Genomic DNA, 13,513 nt, shown 5'->3' on the forward strand with positions numbered 1-13,513 from the left:
GGCTGCAGCTGAGCTGGCTTTTCCAGTGAGCAGTCATTGCAGTCTCTTCCCAAAAAGAACAGATCAGTAGCAGGGGAACCAGTGTGGTTTAGTGGAGTTAGCATAGGAATGAAAGCAAGGGAGTATTTGTACTCTAAATTTGATTCTGACAATAACTTGTTCTTTGTCCTTGGTCAAATGACTTCCCCTTTCTGCATTAGTTTCCCCTTCTGTAAAAGGGGATGGTAGTACTTTACTACTATAGGGTTGTTGTGATGATTACATAATGTTTGTTAACCTCTATATAAACAGAGGAGTAGTGAGTAGGAGCAGATAGATGATTTTACCTCTGTATTCAGCACTGGTGAGACCGATACGGGAATACTGCATACAGTTCTGATGTCCACTTTTCAAAAAATTGGAGAGGGTGCAGGAAAAACACACAAAAATAATTTAAAGCCTGGGGGAAAAGCCTTCCACTGAGACACTTAAAAACCTCTGTCGGTTCAGTTTATCAAACAGAAAATTGAGAATGACTTGATTACAGTGTACAAGTACCTCTGCAGGAAGAAAATACCGGATACTAAAGTGCTCTTCATTCTAGTGGAGGAAGGCATAAGAACCAATGGCTGGAAGATTAAGTGAGGCAAATTCCAATCAAAAATAAGTCACGCATTTTTAACAATGAGGGTGATTAACCATTGGAACAAGCTGCCAAGGATAGTGGTGGATTCTCCATCTCCTGATGTCTTCAAATCAAGACGGGATGCTTTTTTTGGAGCATATACTTTACCCAAACACAAACTATTGGGCTCAATGCAGGGGTACCCAGCTAAGTTCCCTGTAAGCTGTGCGGCTGTGCAGCTGTGCAGCAGCCTATTAAGTGCCACACAGGCGCTCAGGGAAACCACCCAGTCAGGACCTGCTGTGGCCGGGGGAGGGGCGGCCCAAACCCAATCCTGGCCCAGACCTGACATGGCCAGGGGAGGGGGCGCGTATCCCGCGGTCCCAGCCCCAGAGCTGTCATGGCAGGGAGAGCCCTGAGCCTCCACCCACACTCTGAACCCCTCAACCCCACACCCGCACCATGAATTTTGTTATGTGCACCAATATAAAGGTGATATGTCACACATCACCTCCATACTGGTGCACATAACAAAATTCATTCCACACGTGTGGAAAAAATTAGAGGGAACACTGCCTGGGTTATATTTAAAGGTCTGTTATATACAGAAGATCAGACTAGATCAGGAGTGGGCACGGGAGGGAGCCAGGGGTGCAGGCTCTGGGCGGTGCTTACCTCAAGCAGCTTCCAGAAGCAGTGGCATGTCCCCCCTCTGGCTCCTACACAGAGGGGTAGCCAGGCCAATGGGAGCTGCGGGGGTTTGGGGTGGGGGTGGTGTGCGGAGCCCCCTGGTTGCCCCTATGCATAGGAGCCGGAGGGGGGACATGCCTCTACTTCTGGGAGCCGCATGGAGCCACAGCACACGCAGAGTGGGGAAAGCCCTGGACCCTGCTCCTCAGCAGGAGCTCAAGGGCCGGATGTCTGAAGGGCCGGATGGAGCCCCTGGGCCATAGTTTACCCAAATACATACCAAATAGTAGGGAGGACTGGTTACAGGCAATGAAGACCAAGTGAGGATAAATAATTAAGACTGTATAGAGTAAAAGAAAGTAGAGAGAACAGGAGAAGGACAGTAAGGGATGGACACAATATGATATAGGAGCAAGCAAGTGGGTAAACAACATAATAGGAAAGCTAAAGATTGAAAAGAAAGAAGACGGAGCTTTTCAAAGAATAGAGAAAATAACAAATGCAGAAAAAAAGAAAACAATCTGGAAATGAATAGAATATGTTAGACATAGATGGCAAGAAAAGGAAAATGAAAAGAAAAAGAAAAGTCAGAAAACACACACATGGCTTTTAGGTTGGGGAATTGAATGCAATGTATTATGCTCCTTTGTTTTATTATACTTCCCTGATATACATACTATATTTCTGTAAGTTTGAAAGAATAAAACTCTGCAACATTTTCACACTCCTAATTATAGGCCATTGGGGGCTAGACAAAGATCCTTTGTATTAAATAGTTCACAGTACACACACTTGTAAAATTACAGTACATTATTTTACTGAAGTTATCTTTGTACCAATTGAGTACAGCTGACCATATAATTTCTGTATGAAAATTCAACAAATTCTGATAATCAAATTATTAAATTTATTCTTTATTTGAAATTATTCAAATTCAATAAATAATTCTTGATCTGATGAGAAATTTGAATTGTGAGCTGCAAAAATCACAACTGAATATGCAGGACCCAATTCTCCACTGCCCTCCCTCTTGTACAGTGATTTACAGCTGTGCAAAAAGGTTGTAAAACATGATCAATTCTGAATAATAGTTTACTTTGCACAAGTGTAAATGACTGCAGAAAGTGTAGGGAAGTAGAGAATTAGGTTCACAACTTGCAATTCACTCAATTACAAAAGTTACATGAGTAACTAACAGCACGAACTTCAGAGAGCGTATTTGACTGTAATTTGCAGTTCACAGTTACATACAGTATTAGTTATATATATAATCAATTGGGGAACTGAAATAATATCACATGACTTATGTAACTGAATGAGAATTTTACAAACATATAATTCAAAGTTCAGTTTCTATTAATATTCATGTACATGTGCTGAAATGCTCCCTCTATGGATATTCCTGCTAATAAAATTCAAGCACTTTAAATTTTTTCACAAAGCAACACTGAAAAGGGTCAAAGATATGATCAAACAAACTTGATTTTGAAAGTGAATAAATATTATGGCAAAATTTCTTTGGCTATTCAGTCAGCTCTGTTACCGAGGGTAATTTCCTAAATCATTCAAATACAGTTTGCTCAGTTAGATGATCTTATAGCTTTGTCTCATATGCCCTCCAGGGACTGAGCAATCACCTAAACTCTTAAGGCATTCTCAGAGCATAGGAATACATTTCAAATAAGGTTTTTTTGAGTTTTTCTTTTGTTTTTCCCCCTGCAAGTCTAAAATGGCCTATTTTGTTTTAATATCTTGAAGAGCTTATATAACTTAAGACTAAGAGCCTTTCCCCAGCATGTCTTGCAAGTATGCTGTATGAGCCTGTAGTATACACCAGAGAGAGATATTCTAGTCTGTATTCTATTAAAGTGATGAAAAACTGAGCACTTTGCACCTTCCACTTCTATATTCTCTGCTATTATTCTACAGTCCTGCCATCCAATAGTTTTCCTCTGAGAGTAAGGGCCCAATCCTGCATCCATTGATTCAGTCTATTTCCCAAACATCTTTGCTGTATGAGACTGAATTCATAAGTCCACCATCACATTAATGAGATTGTACATGGAACTTCCACCAGGCCCTACAATGACTAACAACATCTCCCATTGGTAGTTTTACTGTTTCAGTGGGCCCATATTCATATTGTACATAACTATTGTGTAAGGAGTTGGACAGTATTTCTAGGATTCCTATTTTGTTTTCCAAACTTCAGAAAAATACTTCTTCAACAGACAGTATGAAAAACCTATACCTCCCCATCTGGAATTACTATACTATATTTATTTATTACTATTTTGGGGAAGTAAACAAACAAATTAAGTATAAACAGTTTGCAAAGTGGAACTGAATAGATTAAAGAATTCTGCCCACCGGGCCACTTTAGATTATTACAGGGGGACAATATACTGTTGCTGCCAGAGAACCACAGCCTGTTTCTGAAAAGTACTGGTAACCTCTTTATTTTTAAATGGATAACGTTATGGAAAAAAGTGTACTGTTTTTAGCATGGATTTTATTTTCAAACTTTCTTACCCTGTGCTTCAGTTTCTCATAGGAAAAGTGATGTAGGTACTGAGACTGAATTGATATGCTGTCAATAGCACTATCTAGCACCCTTACTATTTGTATTCTGAGGCCAGGCTAGAAATTGCCCCATACTATAAAATCCTGTATTTTTAGCATTTAAAATAAATGGAAGATTGCACTTTAAGCCGAGTAAACAAAACACACATGTTTTCCTGCTTGTGATTGGTTTTGTTTTGGGGTTTTTTTCAGTACTTTAGTCTATGAAGATTGACAACCCTACTCTGGGTATAAAATATTAGTTAACTGCCTGCAGATTCAGTGCTGCCCTATGTAAATATTTGCATCCAGCTGTCTACCACCAGCCTCCTGATCTGTTCCACAATGCTGCTGGTGGCATTATGGGTGGTAGGTTTCCTGGATGAGTAGGGTCCTCTGTTATCACTTAGGTAACACAGATCTAAGGCTGCCACTCTGAGGGAGTTTAAGGAATCTAGAACCATCCCTGATATGTTAAGACAACCCAAGAGCTCTAAATCTTAATAAAGAAAATAGGTTGGAATGTCATGCTTATCTCTTTATTTTAGGTACAGAGCAGTTGCCTCCTGGAGTCGTGTTCAGGGAATTGGTGTTCCCATGATCACTGCTATTGAAATTTTCTCCATTTGGATTCTCTCCTTTATACTGGCTATTCCAGAAGCAATCGGTTTTGTCATGATATCTTTCAGATACAAAGATGAAAATCATATTACCTGCATGCTTAATGCTACAAACAAGTTTATGATGGTATGTATAATATTCAAGTAATCAAAGTTCCTTCTTTTGCAATCAACAGTTTAGAATATAGACTCTTGCAGGATGTGGGACTGAAGAGTGAAACAAAGCTTTATTTATCCATTAAAGTTTGAGACTCATACAAAAGTAGATTAACTAGAATAGGGAACTTCAATTTTAGTCATGAGTCCCCATATTCAGCCACAGCTAATAAAAGTAAATCTGATCTTAAAGCATTATCCTTTGAAAGACCTGAACGACTCATGTGAGGACATGAATCCCAGGAGGCTGAGAGCATTAGGAAACATGTTTAAAATGCACATTTCCTGTAGAAAACTAGTTCCATGTGGACTTACAAGGCAAACAAAAGGATGCCTATTTTTCTTAAATCAGCCCAGTTTTGTACTTTGATGTAAGTTCTTGCAGCTCAGATTCCTTAATTAATCATTTACAGACATCTTGCTGTAGGTTTTATAACTTGGACATGTCAATAAGTAAGTGCTGCATACAGAGTCTACAAGTTGGTCAAGGATGTGGGTGTATTTTTTGTTGTTCATTTGAACTTTTCTTTATCACACTCATGTAGTCCTCATGGGAGTTTTAGAAAGTGAGGTGTTCCTTTTCAGCACAGAACAGGTCCACCATGGGTAACAGCAGTGCAAGTTTCCCTACATTCCCCTACCAAGATGCTTCAAGCATGATCTGGAGGAACATCCTGTAGCAGGGAAAATAATTCTCTCTGTGTGTGTCTTCTCAGTCCTTGTCTCTCTGCCAACAAGGAGGCAAATGGCAATCTCCACCTGCCCAGCCCAGGCAGCAAAAATTTTAAAATGTGAGGCTTGACTCTCTTTTGGGTTTCTGCTACCAGAATCCAGGCTGTGCATCCCTAGTGGTAGAACTTCTGCCCACAGAGAATACAGCTATGCAGAGCCCACCACCCCTCCTCCACGTGGTGATGATGAGAAAAGAGCCAACCAATACAATTCAGAAAGTCAGCTGGGGAGGGGGTTTGGCCAATGCACTAAGGGTGTGTGCTGATTCATCATATGCCCTGAGTGGCTTTTCTAGGTGTGCTCCTATGAAGTCCCATCTGTAATGTAAAGTTGTTCCCCTGAGACGTCCTCCTGAACTATCTCCTTTACTCCTCTCTCCCAATATCACCTCTCAGATCTCAGTTCTGGACTTTATCTGTGCAACAGGAGAAGGAGTAAGTTCACTGAAGTTTGACCTGGTTATATCCTAGCTAGTGGGGAGGTCCATTGGAAATTGGGTGCACTGGGCTTTAAAACCCTACTTAAGACCCAAAATCATTCTAGAGGAGAGGTGCTATTGGGCCCAGTTCTGAAAATCTTATCCTGAGTAGTACTTTCTTACTAACAGTCCCACTGGCTTCAATGGGAATATTTGTGTGATAGTCAACATGTATAAAGGTTTCAGAATCAGGCCTCTGACCAGTGGTCCCTCCTTTCCTTCTACCTGTGCAGAGAGAAAGCTTTTCCTTGGTAACTTATGTTTTCTCTCATGTAACCCTTGGCTGTACTGATGGAGTGCATAAAAAATCAACCTCATTAAATGGACGTCAATTAATCTGGAATATAGCTTTGATTTTGTTCCTTTTCAGAAGCTGAGCACTATTCAGAAATATACGTAAACAAGATCTCAGACCTCTGACTTCTTTCTACAGTAGTTAGGAGACACATAATCCTCCATTATTAACATCTGATATTTTGGTGCGGGAACTGTGATGTTACAAGTAAGATCACATCCGTTAGGAATAAACAAGCTAGGGGAAAGTGTTTGAGAAAGAAGGGGGTGGTCCCATTTTACACACATCCAGCTCAGTGACTAATAACCTAGAGACAGGAAGCATTTAAAATGTCATATTTCAATGGAGAGTTTTGGTTATTAAAACAGCTCTTCTTTAAAAAGGAAAAATAGAATACAGCATGTCCTCAAGTGTGCAAATATAGCTGCCAACAGAGGAATAAAATTGTAAATGTTTTGTCAAATGTAATATGCCTCCTAAATCACTACCAGCAGTTTAACTGCACATAGGAAAATACTGGGAAATGATTGTTGGGCCTGATTTCCTGTCATGAAAGTCACATAGCGCACATACCAGGTAAATAAAGGGTTAAAACTAACCAGACAGCTGAAGCCATTGGAAGCAGCCAGTCTTAAGCTTCATATTTTCCAGACAAGCACACATTAAGTGGCCTCTATCTGCCTACTATATAAGCACACCAACTAGTAATCTATCCACTGATAGCAGAGGATGATTACACTTACAAGACATTTTTAACCTGCCCATTTTGGAATCCAAAACAGTTTACAGGAGCCTTAAAAGGTAAATGACTTTTGCTGAGAAAGGCTCTTATCAAGACTTGTTATCCTAGAGGTTTAATATGCAGTTTAGTTTTTGAGTTATTATTGGGACTTAGGAGTCAACCTGCAGCTTGTTTCAATTTGGCAAGTCAGTTGTGTGGTGTTGAGCACTGGTTTACATGAATGAGCATAAATACCCAGCAAGCACTTCCTCAAGCAGCAATTTCCAACCCAAGACAGATTGTAACTTTGTAACTTATAACTATTTAGTTTAATATAAGGGATGAGTTTAGTCACACCATTATGGAGATTATACTACAGGTTTATTACTAATTCAAACCCTTTAAAACTTTGGGCTAATTAACAAGTGATGGTAAATCAGGAGTAGGAATTAGATATATTTATCTTGTTCCCTGAGAAATGTCTTGATGATGCCTTCTGCAAACAGTCAGAATCCTACTCCACCACAAACACATCTTAGAAGGAACAAGAATGCACAAAGTTCACTCCACTTAATAGGCTCAGAAGAACCACTATCAACCACCACATGTTCCGTTATATATCTGTTGTCCGTTGCATTGCATTTGGAGAGAATTCATTCTCTTTTTTCTCTCATTTTCAGTTTTACAAAAACGCAAAGGATTGGTGGCTGTTTGGATTTTATTTCTGTGTGCCACTAGCATGTACTGCTGTCTTTTACACACTAATGACTTGTGAAATGTTAAACAGAAGGAACAGCAATTTGAGAATTGCCCTCAGCGAACATCTTAAGCAGGTAAATATTAGGGAATCCACGGTCGGGAAAACACTGCTGCTGTGTCTGCAAGTTGGTTTATAAACATTTCAAAACAGGTTTTAATAAAATAAATTCCAGAAATAGAAAGTGAGGCTACTGGTGACTTCTGACCTTGAGGTATTCAACCAAACCCAGAACACAAGAGTAATTTATAGAATAGATAGATATTGGAGACTGTATGTTCAAGAGCCTAAACAGTGTTTATTTCCTTTCCTAAGAAAGTGTGAGAGTCTTGTTCACCCACTCTTTAACCTTAAATCTCTACTGGCTAAATTCCTTGGAATGCTGCTACAAAGATTTGGCAAAAATTGGCAAAATGATCTCTAGTTCTTTTCAAGAAATGTAAAGTATTCAGCTGTAGCTAAAGTGGAAAGGACCAGCAGAGCTTTATGTTTAGGGGTAAAAATTCAGAAAACATAAAGCTCTGCTGGTCCTTTCCACTTTAGCTACAGCTGAATACTTTACATATCTTGAAAAGAGCTAGAGATCATGCATCCTAGTTATAAACACTTTGGCCTTGTCTATACTAGACTTTTTGAAGAAATCAAACCTTTGTTGTACTGGCAGAAACAGTAAGAGCACTAGTGTAGACAGGGTTCAGGCCGCCATCAGCATTTTTGCCACTCTCTCATCTACACCTACTCTGAACAGTTTTAGATAGTGTTAAAAACATCAATGTCTTGTTTACATTGATGCTCCCATCATTGCAACCTGAGTGGCAAAAAGAAGTCTAGTGTAAACACTGATTACGGTGCAAAGTCACTCACAGTAATATCAGACCGTACTTTGCTTGGTTTGCAGCTCTTTTCTATATTACCTTCTGGACTGTGGTTTTAAAACCTTTAGCCAAGTCCCTGCAATTAAGGTCTGAAAGGAGGCTACAATTACTACCTCACCCCCTCAAATCCTAACCTTCTGTCTACAGCTGTGAATGACCCTTTAAAGGCTGTACCTGTGCAGTCTCACTGCACAAGGGTGAGTCCTAGGGTTTTTACCCCATTCATAATACAAAGTGAGCTCTATGAGAGTGTTCTCCACAGCTGTGCTTGAAAGGGAATAGAGCCAGAGTCAGGTGGGCCAAAGGAGAGACTAAATCCTCCACCATGCAGATGCTCCAGTCCTTACCCACATGGGGCAGGTGGCTTTAGGACCCCAGAGTCCACTCCAGCCATTAGAAATAGAAGTGTGTGGGGAGGACTCCTCCCACTACTTTCCCCTTGCTGTGATCTCCAAAGCCCAGCCAAGGTGGATTTGTGCGTCAGTTTATAAAAAAGTGTCTTTTTAATTGTCATTTTTGCTCTCTCACTTTCTCCCCTTCCTCACACAGCCTCCTCCACATTAATGCTTAATTGTGCTCCTGGCTGCAGCAGCCCCATTCTTAGCACAGAAGTCAAAGTTACATCAGATTTCATATTTTGATAACTGCTATTAAAAGAAAGAAGCAATAATAATATTAAGTCATATTAGGAGATTAACTGGAGTAATGTGGCTGAAAATTGTAACAACATTGGCTTACCCTCCATGTTATATTCCAGTGGCAGCTGCAGAGACAACAACTACATTCTCAACACCCCCCCCCCCACACACACACACACACACACAATTCCTTTCACTAACCCACCCACACCTGTTGGACAGGACATGTGCATTGACAAGACTCAGGTGAAACCTTCTGTAAAGGCCTAAGCCTGTAGTCTGCTCATGAAAAGCTCCCCCTCAATTTAATAGTTGTTCCTGAATAAACATGAGTTTTGCATGAGCAATCTTAAGTGCATGCTTTTATCTAGACTGCCTATTTTTGTGCTGCTATCACTTCCCTGCCCTTATGTAGCAATGTGACTGACATGTATCAGTAATCTTTTTACTTGCTTTCTTCCTTCAGCGTCGAGAAGTTGCAAAGACAGTTTTCTGTCTGGTAGTGATTTTTGCCCTTTGCTGGTTTCCTCTCCATTTGAGCCGAATTTTGAAGAAAATGGTATACAATGAAAGGGACCCTAACAGATGTGAACTGCTCAGGTACTGTATCTTCTTACCTCAACCATTTAGAATGAAAAAATATAGGGTGATATGTTACCTAGAGTTTAATGTGATTGTTCATGCAGCTGTGAGAACTGGTAACTTAACCTGTCAGAGCCAGACACTAGAAGATTATAAGTGCTGACTCTTCCATTTTCTGATCCTTCCATTATATCCTTCAGTTTTAGGGGATTCCATTCCAATGAGGTTTCATGATAGAGCAGAATTTGGACCATTGCCATTATGTTCATCTTCTTCTCATTTTTCCAAACTGGACGGTCTGACTAGTTATTTCAGACAGGCCTTTGCGGACACATTGCCTATGCTAGAAGATCAGTATAGACCGTAGAGAATTGGCCTATACATCAGAGAAGAGTATCCATGTGCTATGCTTGTGCCCTTACAATGTGTAAAGAGTTGTAATTATTTTACTTTCTCTTTTGTTGTCTAGTTTCTTGTTGCCACTGGATTACATCAGCATTAACCTGGCAACCATGAACTCTTGTATAAACCCCATAGCTCTCTATTTTGTGAGCAAGAAGTTTAAAAACTGTTTCCAGGTAAGACTTCTAGCATGAGACATTTTTATGTAGCTGTCCCGCAGACATGCTCCATTAAAGTACTTAATGATGATATAGGTATTTATAAAGTTTAAGGAAGAGCATGTAAAGATATGAAGTTATCTAATTTATTAGCTAGAAGGTCACATAGCACACATACCAGACTGAGAGTTGAAACTATCCAGGCAGTGTAGATACTAAACCAGTATAATAGAATTTTGACAAACTCCACCAAGTCAAACATTCAGTGATCTATGCATGTACATCTTAGATACTATCTACCCACTTAATGCGCATACATGGAGTGGAATTCATTTGATCATATTTCTCCCAATATTAGCATCTACTCAGAATGATGAATATGTCTGGCAGAAATCCTAATCTGCCTGTGATCAGGAAATCACACTTTGGCTCAAATTTTCAACTTTGGAAGCCCAAAGTTAGGAAACTAAATCCAAACTCTGGAAGTTAAATAAAGTGGAATGGCTTTCAGAATTGTTGGACAGCTGTATAGTCCATTTTTCACATGAACTCAAAATGGACACCTGAAAATTTAGGGCTAAAGTAACCTCCTTTACTTATCACACTGTACCTCCAGATTGCTGTTGTTGGTGCTTCCTAAAGTATCCATTCACAACAAAAGTAGTAAAGTGAGAGAGAAGATGAGAGTGAAGAGCAGAGTAGACTGAAGTAGAATGCGGGGGGAGGGGACTGTGAAACCAGCTGACCCTTCAAAATATAGTTTCCTTAGCTGTTAGGATTATATGCAAAGGAAAGAAAGCAAACCCGCCAATGTGTGACACAAGCCAATGAATCACGTGACAAATGGTTACAATGTGGAACACCTGTGTTTTGTTCAGCATTGCATGCACTAATTTAGAGGGTTTTTTAGGATATTTCCAGGGCCAGCTCTAGGCACCAGCATTCCAAGCATGTGCTTGGGGCGGCACTCTTCAAGAGGGCGACATTCCGGCCCTTTGGGCGGCACTCCAGCTTTTTTTTTTTTTTTTTTTTTTGCTTGGGGCGGCAAAATACCTGGAGCTGGCCCTGGATATTTCCACACTTTATAAATGAAATAAAACCAGGTTTGCAAGCAGTTACAAATTGCAGGGGGCTGAGGGGGCAGTCCCTGCCCAGGATGCTTGGGGACTGGTGGGTTTGTGGAAAGGATCTTTGTCTGGACCTCTCATTGGATACCTGGAGAACTGGGGCTGGAAATAGAGTTGGACCTACCCAGGCTGCCTCCAATATAATTATTTCAGTCCCTCTGCCTGCTCCAGTACAATTAGTTCAGGCCATCCCCCACCCTGTCATACAATTAATTTATGCCTCTCATCCCCTCACTATAACCCACCCCCACATCTCCCATACCAAAAACAATACATTCAGGCCACCCTCCCATATTACAATTAAGTTATCCCTCTACCTGAGTATCAATACCGTTATTTTACATCCCAACCCACAGATACACAATACAATTAACTTAAGTCTAGCTCTGCCTATCTGCAAAACTCATTTGCTGCTGTGTCCCAGAGAGGTCACTAGTCCTGCTATTGCTGCTGGAATACCAGTCCTCATTCCTCTTCCCTCTCCGGAGCAGAGTCACGAATCCCACCTGCCTAGGATCAGACTTTGTTTTCCATGAGAGGGGAGAGAAAGCCTGAGGGAACAGGTTGTGCTGCTGCACTTTTCAAAAGAGGTAATGGAGCCTCCCAGCCTGTGCAGAATCCAGCATCATAGGCTTGAGTCACCATCCTCACCACTCTCCTGGCTAAAAAAAAAAAAAAAGTCTGCTCCTGCTCTTACTCTCTCTGCTTCTTAGAGGGTGGAAGGGATGAAGAAGGAGGGAAAGAAAGGACGAGAATCTAAAGAGGATGAGGATCTCTTTTTTTCCTCACCCCCGCCTGTCTGCTACTACTAGACCTTGTCTTGGAACACTGCCTTAGTTTGCAGAACAGGAAGGGATCATCTGCTGTAGAGTGGAATGCATTACACCTGAGGAGTGTGGTGGGATCTCAACTTGCACACCTTACTCAGGCAAAATTCCCATTCAGTGAAGTGAAAATTTTGCCTAAATAAGGAGTGTAAGGTCAGGCCTTAATTTTGTGTCATAGAGATGGGCAATTACAGAATCACTTGGATTTTTAAGGCCAAACTCTGCCTATGTGCAGCTCCCACTTCTTCACTTGGAATCCCATGCACACGTTTGAAGACAGGATATAGTTTTATAGAGAGTTTCTAGATTTATGTTATTTGGAATCTTTTTTCTTTCCAGTCATGTCTCTGCTGTTGCTGCTACCGATCCAAAAGTCTAGTGACTTCAGTGCCAATGAATGGAACAAGCATTCAGTGGAAAAACCATGAACTAAATAACCACAATACAGATCGAAGCAGCCATAAGGACAGCATAAATTGAGACTGAAGGACACTGAGACCACTTCAGAATCCAGGAGGAAAAAATGTCACATGAAAGCTGTTTAAGAGGGAATCCACTGAGTGTTCCACAAAATATAATCCATTCAGAAGTTCTTTGCCCTTCTACCTAATTTCAGTGGTGATTTAATGGATTGACTATAAATTTAAAGATCTGCAAATTGGGATCCTCTTGACAATGTTGCTGTCTCTGAAAATTACATTCACCTTCTTAATGAAAAATGAAAGACTCACTCAGCACTGTGCAGGATGTTTGCAATCTTTGACCCAAGCAGGAAGTGTCCAGTGTGTACCTGGTACCCAGCAATCTTTTTACTTGATAGTCAATTAGAATTAGTCACCATGGGATTTTCAGAGGATGTTGAATGTGGAATCTGTGAGGATATAGTTTATCTCTGTCTTTCTGCCACTTTTTAAAGGAAACATTTAACTGAGTTAGGGTTACCATTCGTCCGGATTCCCCCAGACATGTCTGGCTTTTTTGAGTTAAAAATAGCGTCCAGGGGGAATTTGTCAATGTCCGGACTTCCCCCCCATGCAGAGCGTGCACGGCTTACAGGGCAGCCTGCCGGATCGTGCCACTCGCATGGGCTCCGGCAGCCAGAGCCCTTCCTTCACTTCCCCCTTCTCTCCCCTGAAACTTGAGACCAGTCCCCTCCTCTCTCTCCCTCCCCCTCCCTCCCTGCATTCCCTCCCTCCGTTCGCCTCGGCCTCCAGCAGTCTGGAGCTCCGACCCTGCTCCCCTCCCCCGCTTCCGAGCGCGCTGCTCTGCAGCACAGTAAGGGGGCCAGG

The 13,513-nt window shown here is 41.1% G+C and overlaps 1 protein-coding gene across 2 annotated transcripts in view; it reads left to right on the forward strand.

The window, feature by feature from the left end:
* EDNRA (endothelin receptor type A) overlaps positions 1-13,248 on the forward strand; it is a 41,450-nt gene extending 28,202 nt beyond the window's left edge. For both annotated transcript variants that reach the window (XM_034771613.1, XM_034771614.1), the window contains exons 4-8: positions 4,405-4,603; positions 7,539-7,691; positions 9,595-9,728; positions 10,180-10,288; positions 12,564-13,248. In XM_034771613.1, the coding sequence (XP_034627504.1) occupies positions 4,405-4,603; positions 7,539-7,691; positions 9,595-9,728; positions 10,180-10,288; positions 12,564-12,704 (736 nt within the window). In that variant the 3' untranslated portion in view covers positions 12,705-13,248. The remainder of the gene's footprint in view (positions 1-4,404; positions 4,604-7,538; positions 7,692-9,594; positions 9,729-10,179; positions 10,289-12,563) is intronic.
* The last annotated feature ends 265 nt before the right edge of the window (positions 13,249-13,513 follow it).

Source organism: Trachemys scripta, chromosome 5 (genome assembly GCF_013100865.1).
Source record: "Trachemys scripta elegans isolate TJP31775 chromosome 5, CAS_Tse_1.0, whole genome shotgun sequence".
Classification (NCBI taxonomy): domain Eukaryota; kingdom Metazoa; phylum Chordata; order Testudines; family Emydidae; genus Trachemys; species Trachemys scripta.